The sequence below is a fragment of the Hypomesus transpacificus genome, chromosome 4, assembly GCF_021917145.1.
Source record: "Hypomesus transpacificus isolate Combined female chromosome 4, fHypTra1, whole genome shotgun sequence".
NCBI classification, from domain to species: Eukaryota; Metazoa; Chordata; class Actinopteri; order Osmeriformes; family Osmeridae; genus Hypomesus; species Hypomesus transpacificus.
In genome coordinates this window covers 6,389,409-6,402,741 of record NC_061063.1, presented here as the reverse complement: position 1 = coordinate 6,402,741, position 13,333 = coordinate 6,389,409, and the positions used below count along the sequence as shown (strand labels likewise).

Here is a 13,333-nt window from a genome sequence, read left to right as displayed (position 1 = left end):
TGTTTAATTCTCCCATTGCCCTGTCTACCTCATCTCTCTGTTGTTGTATTTCAGCCGTGTTCTGCTCAAGGTTGTCTCTCATCTTGTTGATACTCTCCTTAATGTCTTGCTCTTCCTCTTTCAATTCAGCCATGTGCTTTTCTGCTTCTTTTTTCTCTATTTCCATTTCAGCCTTCCTCTCTTCCAGCACATTCATATCTTCTTTCATTTTTCTGTTCAGGTTGTTTATATTTTTCTTTTCTGCTTCCATCTCAATCTTGACTCGTTCAATCTCTTCTCTCCCGTTTGATAGAATCTTCTTGATGTCTTCGATTCCTTGTTTCTCTAACTCAACTTCAGCTTTCATTGCCTCCAGATCCAGTGTTCTATTCTTGACATCTTCCATTTGTTTTGTAATATCCTCTCTTTCCTTCTGAATCTGGCCAGAAATCTTTTCAAGGCCCTCCTTTTCTCGTTTTGTCATGTCCATGAGTTGATCTAGATTCTCTGACCTTTCTTGTAACTCAGTAATGATCCGTTCCAGTTCAACCTTTTCACCTTGAATATTTTGTTTGTCTTGCTCCACCTGGATCTTTTCCTTTGACATCTCATCTCTCTGTTTATTCACCTCTATAGACCTTAGTTCAAGTTCATTCTTTTTGATGTTTAATTCTCCCATTGCCCTGTCTACCTCATCTCTCTGTTGTTGTATTTCAGCCGTGTTCTGCTCAAGGTTGTCTCTCATCTTGTTGATACTCTCCTTAATGTCTTGCTCTTCCTCTTTCAATTCAGCCATGTGCTTTTCTGCTTCTTTTTTCTCTATTTCCATTTCAGCCTTCCTCTCTTCCAGCACATTCATATCTTCTTTCATTTTTCTGTTCAGGTTGTTTATATTTTTCTTTTCTGCTTCCATCTCAATCTTGACTCGTTCAATCTCTTCTCTCCCGTTTGATAGAATCTTCTTGATGTCTTCAATTCCTTGTTTCTGTAACTCAACTTCAGCCTTCATTGCCTCCAGATCCAGTGTTCTATTCTTGACATCTTCCATTTGTTTTGTAATATCCTCTCTTTCCTTCTGAATCTGGCCAGAAATCTCTTCAAGGCCCTCCTTTTCTCGTTTTGTCATGTCCATGAGTTGATCTAGATTCTCTGACCTTTCTTGTAACTCAGTCTTGATCCGTTCCAGTTCAACCTTTTCACCTTGAATATTTTGTTTGTCTTGCTCCACCTGGATCTTTTCCTTTGACATCTCATCTCTCTGTTTATTCACCTCTATAGAGCTTAGTTCCAGTTCATTCTTTTTGATGTTTAATTCTCCCATTGCCCTGTCTACCTCATCTCTCTGTTGTTGTATTTCAGCCGTGTTCTGCTCAAGGTTGTCTCTCATCTTGTTGATACTCTCCTTAATGTCTTGCTCTTCCTCTTTCAATTCAGCCATGTGCTTTTCTGCTTCTTTTTTCTCTATTTCCATTTCAGCCTTCCTCTCTTCCAGCACATTCATATCTTCTTTCATTTTTCTGTTCAGGTTGTTTATATTTTTCTTTTCTGCTTCCATCTCAATCTTGACTCGTTCAATCTCTTCTCTCCCGTTTGATAGAATCTTCTTGATGTCTTCGATTCCTTGTTTCTGTAACTCAACTTCAGCCTTCATTGCCTCCAGATCCAGTGTTCTATTCTTGACATCTTCCATTTGTTTTGTAATATCCTCTCTTTCCTTCTGAATCTGGCCAGAAATCTCTTCAAGGCCCTCCTTTTCTCGTTTTGTCATGTCCATGAGTTGATCTAGATTCTCTGACCTTTCTTGTAACTCAGTCTTGATCCGTTCCAGTTCAACCTTTTCACCTTGAATATTTTGTTTGTCTTGCTCCACCTGGATCTTTTCCTTTGACATCTCATCTCTCTGTTTATTCACCTCTATAGAGCTTAGTTCCAGTTCATTCTTTTTGATGTGTAATTCTCCCATTGCCCTGTCTACCTCATGTCTCTGTTGTTGTATTTCAGCCGTGTTCTGCTCAAGGTTGTCTCTCATCTTGTTGATACTCTCCTTAATGTCTTGCTCTTCCTCTTTCAATTCAGCCCTGTGCTTTTCTGCTTCTTTTTTCTCTTTTTCCATTTCAGTCTTCCTCTCTTCCAACTTATCCATTGCCATATTAATCCTACCCTTGGTGTTGTCAATGTGTAGGTGTTGGCTTTCCAACTCAATCTTCATCTGTTTCAGGTCATCTCTTTCATCTGACAGCATCTTCTTGATGTCTTCAATTCCTTGTTTCTCTGACTCAACTTCAGCTTTCATTGCCTCCAGATCCAGTATTCTATTCTTGACATCTTCCATTTGTTTTGTAATATCCTCTCTTTCCTTCTGAATCTGGCCAGAAATCTCTTCAAGGCCCTCCTTTTCTCGTTTTGTCATGTCCATGAGTTGATCTAGATTCTCTGACTTTTCTTGTAACTCAGTCTTGATCCGTTCCAGTTCAACCTTTTTACCTCGAATATTTTGTTTGTCTTGCTCCACCTGGATCTTTTCCTTTGACATCTCATCTCTCTGTTTATTCACCTCTATAGAGCTTAGTTCTAGTTCATTCTTTTTGATGTGTAATTCTCCCATTGCCCTGTCTATCTCATGTCTCTGTTGTTGTATTTCAGCCGTGTTCTGCTCAAGGTTGTCTCTCATCTTGTTGATACTCTCCTTAATGTCTTGCTCTTCCTCTTTCAATTCAGCCATGTGCTTTTCTGCTTCTTTTTTCTCTATTTCCATTTCAGCCTTCCTCTCTTCCAGCAAATTCATATCTTCTTTCATTTTTCTGTTCAGGTTGTTTATATTTTTCTTTTCTGCTTCCATCTCAATCTTGACTCGTTCAATCTCTTCTCTCCCGTTTGATAGAATCTTCTTGATGTCTTCGATTCCTTGTTTCTGTAACTCAACTTCAGCCTTCATTGCCTCCAGATCCAGTGTTCTATTCTTGACATCTTCCATTTGTTTTGTAATATCCTCTCTTTCCTTCTGAATCTGGCCAGAAATCTCTTCAAGGCCCTCCTTTTCTCGTTTTGTCATGTCCATGAGTTGATCTAGATTCTCTGACCTTTCTTGTAACTCAGTCTTGATCCGTTCCAGTTCAACCTTTTCACCTTGAATATTTTGTTTGTCTTGCTCCACCTGGATCTTTTCCTTTGACATCTCATCTCTCTGTTTATTCACCTCTATAGAGCTTAGTTCCAGTTCATTCTTTTTGATGTTTAATTCTCCCATTGCCCTGTCTACCTCATCTCTCTGTTGTTGTATTTCAGCCGTGTTCTGCTCAAGGTTGTCTCTCATCTTGTTGATACTCTCCTTAATGTCTTGCTCTTCCTCTTTCAATTCAGCCATGTGCTTTTCTGCTTCTTTTTTCTCTATTTCCATTTCAGCCTTCCTCTCTTCCAGCACATTCATATCTTCTTTCATTTTTCTGTTCAGGTTGTTTATATTTTTCTTTTCTGCTTCCATCTCAATCTTGACTCGTTCAATCTCTTCTCGCCCGTTTGATAGAATCTTCTTGATGTCTTCGATTCCTTGTTTCTGTAACTCAACTTCAGCCTTCATTGCCTCCAGATCCAGTGTTCTATTCTTGACATCTTCCATTTGTTTTGTAATATCCTCTCTTTCCTTCTGAATCTGGCCAGAAATCTCTTCAAGGCCCTCCTTTTCTCGTTTTGTCATGTCCATGAGTTGATCTAGATTCTCTGACCTTTCTTGTAACTCAGTCTTGATCCGTTCCAGTTCAACCTTTTCACCTTGAATATTTTGTTTGTCTTGCTCCACCTGGATCTTTTCCTTTGACATCTCATCTCTCTGTTTATTCACCTCTATAGAGCTTAGTTCCAGTTCATTCTTTTTGATGTGTAATTCTCCCATTGCCCTGTCTACCTCATGTCTCTGTTGTTGTATTTCAGCCGTGTTCTGCTCAAGGTTGTCTCTCATCTTGTTGATACTCTCCTTAATGTCTTGCTCTTCCTCTTTCAATTCAGCCCTGTGCTTTTCTGCTTCTTTTTTCTCTTTTTCCATTTCAGTCTTCCTCTCTTCCAACTTATCCATTGCCATATTAATCCTACCCTTGGTGTTGTCAATGTGTAGGTGTTGGCTTTCCAACTCAATCTTCATCTGTTTCAGGTCATCTCTTTCATCTGACAGCATCTTCTTGATGTCTTCAATTCCTTGTTTCTCTGACTCAACTTCAGCTTTCATTGCCTCCAGATCCAGTATTCTATTCTTGACATCTTCCATTTGTTTTGTAATATCCTGTCTTTCCTTCTGAATCTGGCCAGAAATCTCTTCAAGGCCCTCCTTTTCTCGTTTTGTCATGTCCATGAGTTGATCTAGATTCTCTGACTTTTCTTGTAACTCAGTCTTGATCCGTTCCAGTTCAACCTTTTTACCTCGAATATTTTGTTTGTCTTGCTCCACCTGGATCTTTTCCTTTGACATCTCATCTCTCTGTTTATTCACCTCTATAGAGCTTAGTTCTAGTTCATTCTTTTTGATGTGTAATTCTCCCATTGCCCTGTCTATCTCATGTCTCTGTTGTTGTATTTCAGCCGTGTTCTGCTCAAGGTTGTCTCTCATCTTGTTGATACTCTCCTTAATGTCTTGCTCTTCCTCTTTCAATTCAGCCATGTGCTTTTCTGCTTCTTTTTTCTCTATTTCCATTTCAGCCTTCCTCTCTTCCAGCACATTCATATCTTCTTTCATTTTTCTGTTCAGGTTGTTTATATTTTTCTTTTCTGCTTCCATCTCAATCTTGACTCGTTCAATCTCTTCTCTCCCGTTTGATAGAATCTTCTTGATGTCTTCGATTCCTTGTTTCTGTAACTCAACTTCAGCCTTCATTGCCTCCAGATCCAGTGTTCTATTCTTGACATCTTCCATTTGTTTTGTAATATCCTCTCTTTCCTTCTGAATCTGGCCAGAAATCTCTTCAAGGCCCTCCTTTTCTCGTTTTGTCATGTCCATGAGTTGATCTAGATTCTCTGACCTTTCTTGTAACTCAGTCTTGATCCGTTCCAGTTCAACCTTTTCACCTTGAATATTTTGTTTGTCTTGCTCCACCTGGATCTTTTCCTTTGACATCTCATCTCTCTGTTTATTCACCTCTATAGAGCTTAGTTCCAGTTCATTCTTTTTGATGTGTAATTCTCCCATTGCCCTGTCTACCTCATGTCTCTGTTGTTGTATTTCAGCCGTGTTCTGCTCAAGGTTGTCTCTCATCTTGTTGATACTCTCCTTAATGTCTTGCTCTTCCTCTTTCAATTCAGCCCTGTGCTTTTCTGCTTCTTTTTTCTCTTTTTCCATTTCAGTCTTCCTCTCTTCCAACTTATCCATTGCCATATTAATCCTACCCTTGGTGTTGTCAATGTGTAGGTGTTGGCTTTCCAACTCAATCTTCATCTGTTTCAGGTCATCTCTTTCATCTGACAGCATCTTCTTGATGTCTTCAATTCCTTGTTTCTCTGACTCAACTTCAGCTTTCATTGCCTCCAGATCCAGTATTCTATTCTTGACATCTTCCATTTGTTTTGTAATATCCTCTCTTTCCTTCTGAATCTGGCCAGAAATCTCTTCAAGGCCCTCCTTTTCTCGTTTTGTCATGTCCATGAGTTGATCTAGATTCTCTGACTTTTCTTGTAACTCAGTCTTGATCCGTTCCAGTTCAACCTTTTTACCTCGAATATTTTGTTTGTCTTGCTCCACCTGGATCTTTTCCTTTGACATCTCATCTCTCTGTTTATTCACCTCTATAGAGCTTAGTTCTAGTTCATTCTTTTTGATGTGTAATTCTCCCATTGCCCTGTCTATCTCATGTCTCTGTTGTTGTATTTCAGCCGTGTTCTGCTCAAGGTTGTCTCTCATCTTCTTGATACTCTCCTTAATGTCTTGCTCTTCCTCTTTCAATTCAGCCATGTGCTTTTCTGCTTCTTTTTTCTCTATTTCCATTTCAGCCTTCCTCTCTTCCAGCACATTCATATCTTCTTTCATTTTTCTGTTCAGGTTGTTTATATTTTTCTTTTCTGCTTCCATCTCAATCTTGACTCGTTCAATCTCTTCTCTCCCGTTTGATAGAATCTTCTTGATGTCTTCGATTCCTTGTTTCTCTAACTCAACTTCAGCCTTCATTGCCTCCAGATCCAGTGTTCTATTCTTGACATCTTCCATTTGTTTTGTAATATCCTCTCTTTCCTTCTGAATCTGGCCAGAAATCTCTTCAAGGCCCTCCTTTTCTCGTTTTGTCATGTCCATGTGTTGATCTAGATTCTCTGACCTTTCTTGTAACTCAGTCTTGATCCGTTCCAGTTCAACCTTTTCACCTTGAATATTTTGTTTGTCTTGCTCCACCTGGATCTTTTCCTTTGACATCTCATCTCTCTGTTTATTCACCTCTATAGAGCTTAGTTCCAGTTCATTCTTTTTGATGTGTAATTCTCCCATTGCCCTGTCTACCTCATGTCTCTGTTGTTGTATTTCAGCCGTGTTCTGCTCAAGGTTGTCTCTCATCTTGTTGATACTCTCCTTAATGTCTTGCTCTTCCTCTTTCAATTCAGCCCTGTGCTTTTCTGCTTCTTTTTTCTCTTTTTCCATTTCAGTCTTCCTCTCTTCCAACTTATCCATTGCCATATTAATCCTACCCTTGGTGTTGTCAATGTGTAGGTGTTGGCTTTCCAACTCAATCTTCATCTGTTTCAGGTCATCTCTTTCATCTGACAGCATCTTCTTGATGTCTTCAATTCCTTGTTTCTCTGACTCAACTTCAGCTTTCATTGCCTCCAGATCCAGTATTCTATTCTTGACATCTTCCATTTGTTTTGTAATATCCTCTTTTTCCTTCTGAATCTGGCCAGAAATCTCTTCAAGGCCGTCCTTTTCTCGTTTTGTCATGTCCATGAGTTGATCTAGATTCTCTGACTTTTCTTGTAACTCAGTCTTGATCCGTTCCAGTTCAACCTTTTTACCTCGAATATTTTGTTTGTCTTGCTCCACCTGGATCTTTTCATTTGACATCTCATCTCTCTGTTTATTGACCTCTATAGAGCTTAGTTCTAGTTCATTCTTTTTGATGTGTAATTCTCCCATTGCCCTGTCTATCTCATGTCTCTGTTGTTGTATTTCAGCCGTGTTCTGCTCAAGGTTGTCTCTCATCTTGTTGATACTCTCCTTAATGTCTTGCTCTTCCTCTTTCAATTCAGCCATGTGCTTTTCTGCTTCTTTTTTCTCTATTTCCATTTCAGCCTTCCTCTCTTCCAGCACATTCATATCTTCTTTCATTTTTCTGTTCAGGTTGTTTATATTTTTCTTTTCTGCTTCCATCTCAATCTTGACTCGTTCAATCTCTTCTCTCCCGTTTGATAGAATCTTCTTGATGTCTTCGATTCCTTGTTTCTCTAACTCAACTTCAGCCTTCATTGCCTCCAGATACAGTGTTCTATTCTTGACATCTTCCATTTGTTTTGTAATATCCTCTCTTTCCTTCTGAATCTGGCCAGAAATCTCTTCAAGGCCCTCCTTTTCTCGTTTTGTCATGTCCATGAGTTGATCTAGATTCTCTGACCTTTCTTGTAACTCAGTCTTGATCCGTTCCAGTTCAACCTTTTCACCTTGAATATTTAGTTTGTCTTGCTCCACCTGGATCTTTTCCTTTGACATCTCATCTCTCTGTTTATTCACCTCTATAGAGCTTAGTTCCAGTTCATTCTTTTTGATGTGTAATTCTCCCATTGCCCTGTCTACCTCATGTCTCTGTTGTTGTATTTCAGCCGTGTTCTGCTCAAGGTTGTCTCCCATCTTGTTGATACTCTCCTTAATGTCTTGCTCTTCCTCTTTCAATTCAGCCCTGTGCTTTTCTGCTTCTTTTTTCTCTATTTCCATTTCAGCCTTCCTCTCTTCCAGCACATTCATATCTTCTTTCATTTTTCTGTTCAGGTTCTTTATATTTTTCTTTTCTGCTTCCATCTCAATCTTGACTCGTTCAATCTCTTCTCTCCCGTTTGATAGAATCTTCTTGATGTCTTCGATTCCTTGTTTCTCTAACTCAACTTCAGCCTTCATTGCCTCCAGATACAGTGTTCTATTCTTGACATCTTCCATTTGTTTTGTAATATCCTCTCTTTCCTTCTGAATCTGGCCAGAAATCTCTTCAAGGCCCTCCTTTTCTCGTTTTGTCATGTCCATGAGTTGATCTAGATTCTCTGACCTTTCTTGTAACTCAGTCTTGATCCGTTCCAGTTCAACCTTTTCACCTTGAATATTTTGTTTGTCTTGCTCCACCTGGATCTTTTCCTTTGACATCTCATCTCTCTGTTTATTCACCTCTATAGAGCTTAGTTCCAGTTCATTCTTTTTGATGTTTAATTCTCCCATTGCCCTGTCTACCTCATCTCTCTGTTGTTGTATTTCAGCCGTGTTCTGCTCAAGGTTGTCTCTCATCTTGTTGATACTCTCCTTAATGTCTTGCTCTTCCTCTTTCAATTCAGCCCTGTGCTTTTCTGCTTCTTTTTTCTCTTTTTCCATTTCAGTCTTCCTCTCTTCCAACTCATCCATTGCCATATTAATCCTACCCTTGGTGTTGTCAATGTGTAGGTGTTGGCTTTCCAACTCAATCTTCATCTGTTTCAGGTCATCTCTTTCATCTGACAGCATCTTCTTGATGTCTTCAATTCCTTGTTTCTCTGACTCAACTTCAGCTTTCATTGCCTCCAGATCCAGTGTTCTATTCTTGACATCTTCCATTTGTTTTGTAATATCCTCTCTTTCCTTCTGAATCTGGCCAGAAATCTCTTCAAGGCCCTCCTTTTCTCGTTTTGTCATGTCCATGAGTTGATCTAGATTCTCTGACCTTTCTTGTAACTCAGTCTTGATCCGTTCCAGTTCAACCTTTTCACCTTGAATATTTTGTTTGTCTTGCTCCACCTGGATCTTTTCCTTTGACATCTCATCTCTCTGTTTATTCACCTCTATAGAGCTTAGTTCCAGTTCATTCTTTTTGATGTTTAATTCTCCCATTGCCCTGTCTACCTCATCTCTCTGTTGTTGTATTTCAGCCGTGTTCTGCTCAAGGTTGTCTCTCATCTTGTTGATACTCTCCTTAATGTCTTGCTCTTCCTCTTTCAATTCAGCCCTGTGCTTTTCTGCTTCTTTTTTCTCTTTTTCCATTTCAGTCTTCCTCTCTTCCAACTCATCCATTGCCATATTAATCCTACCCTTGGTGTTGTCAATGTGTAGGTGTTGGCTTTCCAACTCAATCTTCATCTGTTTCAGGTCATCTCTTTCATCTGACAGCATCTTCTTGATGTCTTCAATTCCTTGTTTCTCTGACTCAACTTCAGCTTTCATTGCCTCCAGATCCAGTGTTCTATTCTTGACATCTTCCATTTGTTTTGTAATATCCTCTCTTTCCTTCTGAATCTGGCCAGAAATCTCTTCAAGGCCCTCCTTTTCTCGTTTTGTCATGTCCATGAGTTGATCTAGATTCTCTGACCTTTCTTGTAACTCAGTCTTGATCAGTTCCAGTTCAACCTTTTCACCTTGAATATTTTGTTTGTCTTGCTCCACCTGGATCTTTTCCTTTGACATCTCATCTTTCTGTTTATTCACCTCTATAGAGCTTAGTTCCAGTTCATTCTTTTTGATGTTTAATTCTCCCATTGCCCTGTCTACCTCATCTCTCTGTTGTTGTATTTCAGCCGTGTTCTGCTCAAGGTTGTCTCTCATCTTGTTGATACTCTCCTTAATGTCTTGCTCTTCCTCTTTCAATTCAGCCCTGTGCTTTTCTGCTTCTTTTTTCTCTTTTTCCATTTCAGTCTTCCTCTCTTCCAACTCATCCATTGCCATATTAATCCTACCCTTGGTGTTGTCAATGTGTAGGTGTTGGCTTTCCAACTCAATCTTCATCTGTTTCAGGTCATCTCTTTCATCTGACAGCATCTTCTTGATGTCTTCAATTCCTTGTTTCTCTGACTCAACTTCAGCTTTCATTGCCTCCAGATCCAGTGTTCTATTCTTGACATCTTCCATTTGTTTTGTAATATCCTCTCTTTCCTTCTGAATCTGGCCAGAAATCTCTTCAAGGCCGTCCTTTTCTCGTTTTGTCATGTCCATGAGTTGATCTAGATTCTCTGACTTTTCTTGTAACTCAGTCTTTATCCGTTCCAGTTCAACCTTTTCACCTTGAATATTTTGTTTGTCTTGCTCCACCTGGATCTTTTCCTTTGACATCTCATCTCTCTGTTTATTCACCTCTATAGAGCTTAGTTGTAGTTCATTCTTTTTGATGTGTAATTCTCCCATTGCCCTGTCTACCTCATGTCTCTGTTGTTGTATTTCAGCCGTGTTCTGCTCAAGGTTGTCTCTCATCTTGTTGATACTCTCCTTAATGTCTTGCTCTTCCTCTTTCAATTCAGCCATGTGCTTTTCTGCTTCTTTTTTCTCTATTTCCATTTCAGCCTTCCTCTCTTCCAGCACATTCATATCTTCTTTCATTTTTCTGTTCAGGTTCTTTATATTTTTCTTTTCTGCTTCCATCTCAATCTTGACTCGTTCAATTTCTTCTCTCCCGTTTGATAGAATCTTCTTGATGTCTTCAATTTCTTGTTTCTCTAACTCAACTTCAGCTTTCATTGCCTCCAGATCCAGTGTTCTATTCTTGACATCTTCCATTTGTTTTGTAATATCCTCTCTTTCCTTCTGAATCTGGCCAGAAATCTCTTCAAGGCCCTCCTTTTCTCGTTTTGTCATGTCCATGAGTTGATCTAGATTCTCTGACCTTTCTTGTAACTCAGTCTTGATCCGTTCCAGTTCAACCTTTTCACCTTGAATATTTTGTTTGTCTTGCTCCACCTGGATCTTTTCCTTTGACATCTCATCTCTCTGTTTATTCACCTCTATAGAGCTTAGTTCCAGTTCATTCTTTTTGATGTTTAATTCTCCCATTGCCCTGTCTACCTCATCTCTCTGTTGTTGTATTTCAGCCGTGTTCTGCTCAAGGTTGTCTCTCATCTTGTTGATACTCTCCTTAATGTCTTGCTCTTCCTCTTTCAATTCAGCCCTGTGCTTTTCTGCTTCTTTTTTCTCTTTTTCCATTTCAGTCTTCCTCTCTTCCAACTCATCCATTGCCATATTAATCCTACCCTTGGTGTTGTCAATGTGTAGGTGTTGGCTTTCCAACTCAATCTTCATCTGTTTCAGGTCATCTCTTTCATCTGACAGCATCTTCTTGATGTCTTCAATTTCTTGTTTCTCTGACTCAACTTCAGCTTTCATTGCCTCCAGATCCAGTGTTCTATTCTTGACATCTTCCATTTGTTTTGTAATATCCTCTCTTTCCTTCTGAATCTGGCCAGAAATCTCTTCAAGGCCGTCCTTTTCTCGTTTTGTCATGTCCATGAGTTGATCTAGATTCTCTGACTTTTCTTGTAACTCAGTCTTGATCCGTTCCAGTTCAACCTTTTCACCTCGAATATTTTGTTTGTCTTGCTCCACCTGGATCTTTTCATTTGACATCTCATCTCTCTGTTTATTCACCTCTATAGAGCTTAGTTGTAGTTCATTCTTTTTGATGTGTAATTCTCCCATTGCCCTGTCTACCTCATGTTTCTGTTGTTGTATTTCAGCCGTGTTCTGCTCAAGGTTGTCTCTCATCTTGTTGATACTCTCCTTAATGTCTTGCTCTTCCTCTTTCAATTCAGCCATGTGCTTTTCTGCTTCTTTTTTCTCTATTTCCATTTCAGCCTTCCTCTCTTCCAGCACATTCATATCTTCTTTCATTTTTCTGTTCAGGTTCTTTATATTTTTCTTTTCTGCTTCCATCTCAATCTTGACTCGTTCAATTTCTTCTCTCCCGTTTGATAGAATCTTCTTGATGTCTTCGATTCCTTGTTTCTCTAACTCAATTTCAGCCTTCATTGCCTCCAGATCCAGTGTTCTATTCTTGACATCTTCCATTTGTTTTGTAATATCCTCTCTTTCCTTCTGAATCTGGCCATAAATCTCTTCAAGGCCCTCCTTTTCTCGTTTTGTCATGTCCATGAGTTGATCTAGATTCTCTGACCTTTCTTGTAACTCAGTCTTGATCCGTTCCAGTTCAACCTTTTCACCTTGAATATTTTGTTTGTCTTGCTCCACCTGGATCTTTTCCTTTGACATCTCATCTCTCTGTTTATTCACCTCTATAGAGCTTAGTTCCAGTTCATTCTTTTTGATGTTTAATTCTCCCGTTGCCCTGTCTACCTCATGTCTCTGTTGTTGTATTTCAGCCGTGTTCTGCTCAAGGTTGTCTCTCATCTTGTTGATACTCTCCTTAATGTCTTGCTCTTCCTCTTTCAATTCAGCCCTGTGCTTTTCTGCTTCTTTTTTCTCTATTTCCATTTCAGCCTTCCTCTGTTCCAGCACATTCATATCTTCTTTCATTTTTCTGTTCAGGTTGTTTATATTTTTCTTTTCTGCTTCCATCTCAATCTTGACTCGTTCAATCTCTTCTCTCCCGTTTGATAGAATCTTCTTGATGTCTTTGATTCCTTGTTTCTCTAACTCAACTTCAGCCTTCATTGCCTCCAGATCCAGTGTTCTATTCTTGACATTTTCCATTTGTTTTGTAATATCCTCTCTTTCCTTCTGAATCTGGCCAGAAATCTCTTCAAGGCCGTCCTTTTCTCGTTTTGTCATGTCCATGAGTTGATCTAGATTCTCTGACCTTTCTTGTAACTCAGTCTTGATCCGTTCCAGTTCAACCTTTTCACCTTGAATATTTTGTTTGTCTTGCTCCACCTGGATCTTTTCCTTTGACATCTCATCTCTCTGTTTATTCACCTCTATAGAGCTTAGTTCCAGTTCATTCTTTTTGATGTTTAATTCTCCCATTGCCCTGTCTACCTCATCTCTCTGTTGTTGTATTTCAGCCGTGTTCTGCTCAAGGTTGTCTCTCATCTTGTTGATACTCTCCTTAATGTCTTGCTCTTCCTCTTTCAATTCAGCCCTGTGCTTTTCTGCTTCTTTTTTCTCTTTTTCCATTTCAGTCTTCCTCTCTTCCAACTCATCCATTGCCATATTAATCCTACCCTTGGTGTTGTCAATGTGTAGGTGTTGGCTTTCCAACTCAATCTTCATCTGTTTCAGGTCATCTCTTTCATCTGACAGCATCTTCTTGATGTCTTCAATTTCTTGTTTCTCTGACTCAACTTCAGCTTTCATTGCCTCCAGATCCAGTGTTCTATTCTTGACATCTTCCATTTGTTTTGTAATATCCTCTCTTTCCTTCTGAATCTGGCCAGAAATCTCTTCAAGGCCGTCCTTTTCTCGTTTTGTCATGTCCATGAGTTGATCTAGATTCTCTGACTT

The 13,333-nt window shown here is 39.3% G+C and overlaps 1 protein-coding gene across 1 annotated transcript; it reads right to left on the bottom strand.

Moving 5' to 3' along the window:
* Positions 1 to 5,345: 5,345 nt before the first annotated feature.
* Positions 5,346 to 7,231, bottom strand: LOC124467417 (trichohyalin-like). The gene is made up of 2 exons (XM_047019698.1): positions 6,172 to 7,231; positions 5,346 to 5,350 (listed from the first exon to the last, which is right to left on the bottom strand). Exons 1-2 carry the CDS (start codon positions 7,226 to 7,228, stop codon positions 5,346 to 5,348), a joined length of 1,062 nt encoding a protein of 353 aa, XP_046875654.1. The 5' UTR covers positions 7,229 to 7,231.
* Between the last annotated feature and the right edge of the window lie 6,102 nt (positions 7,232 to 13,333).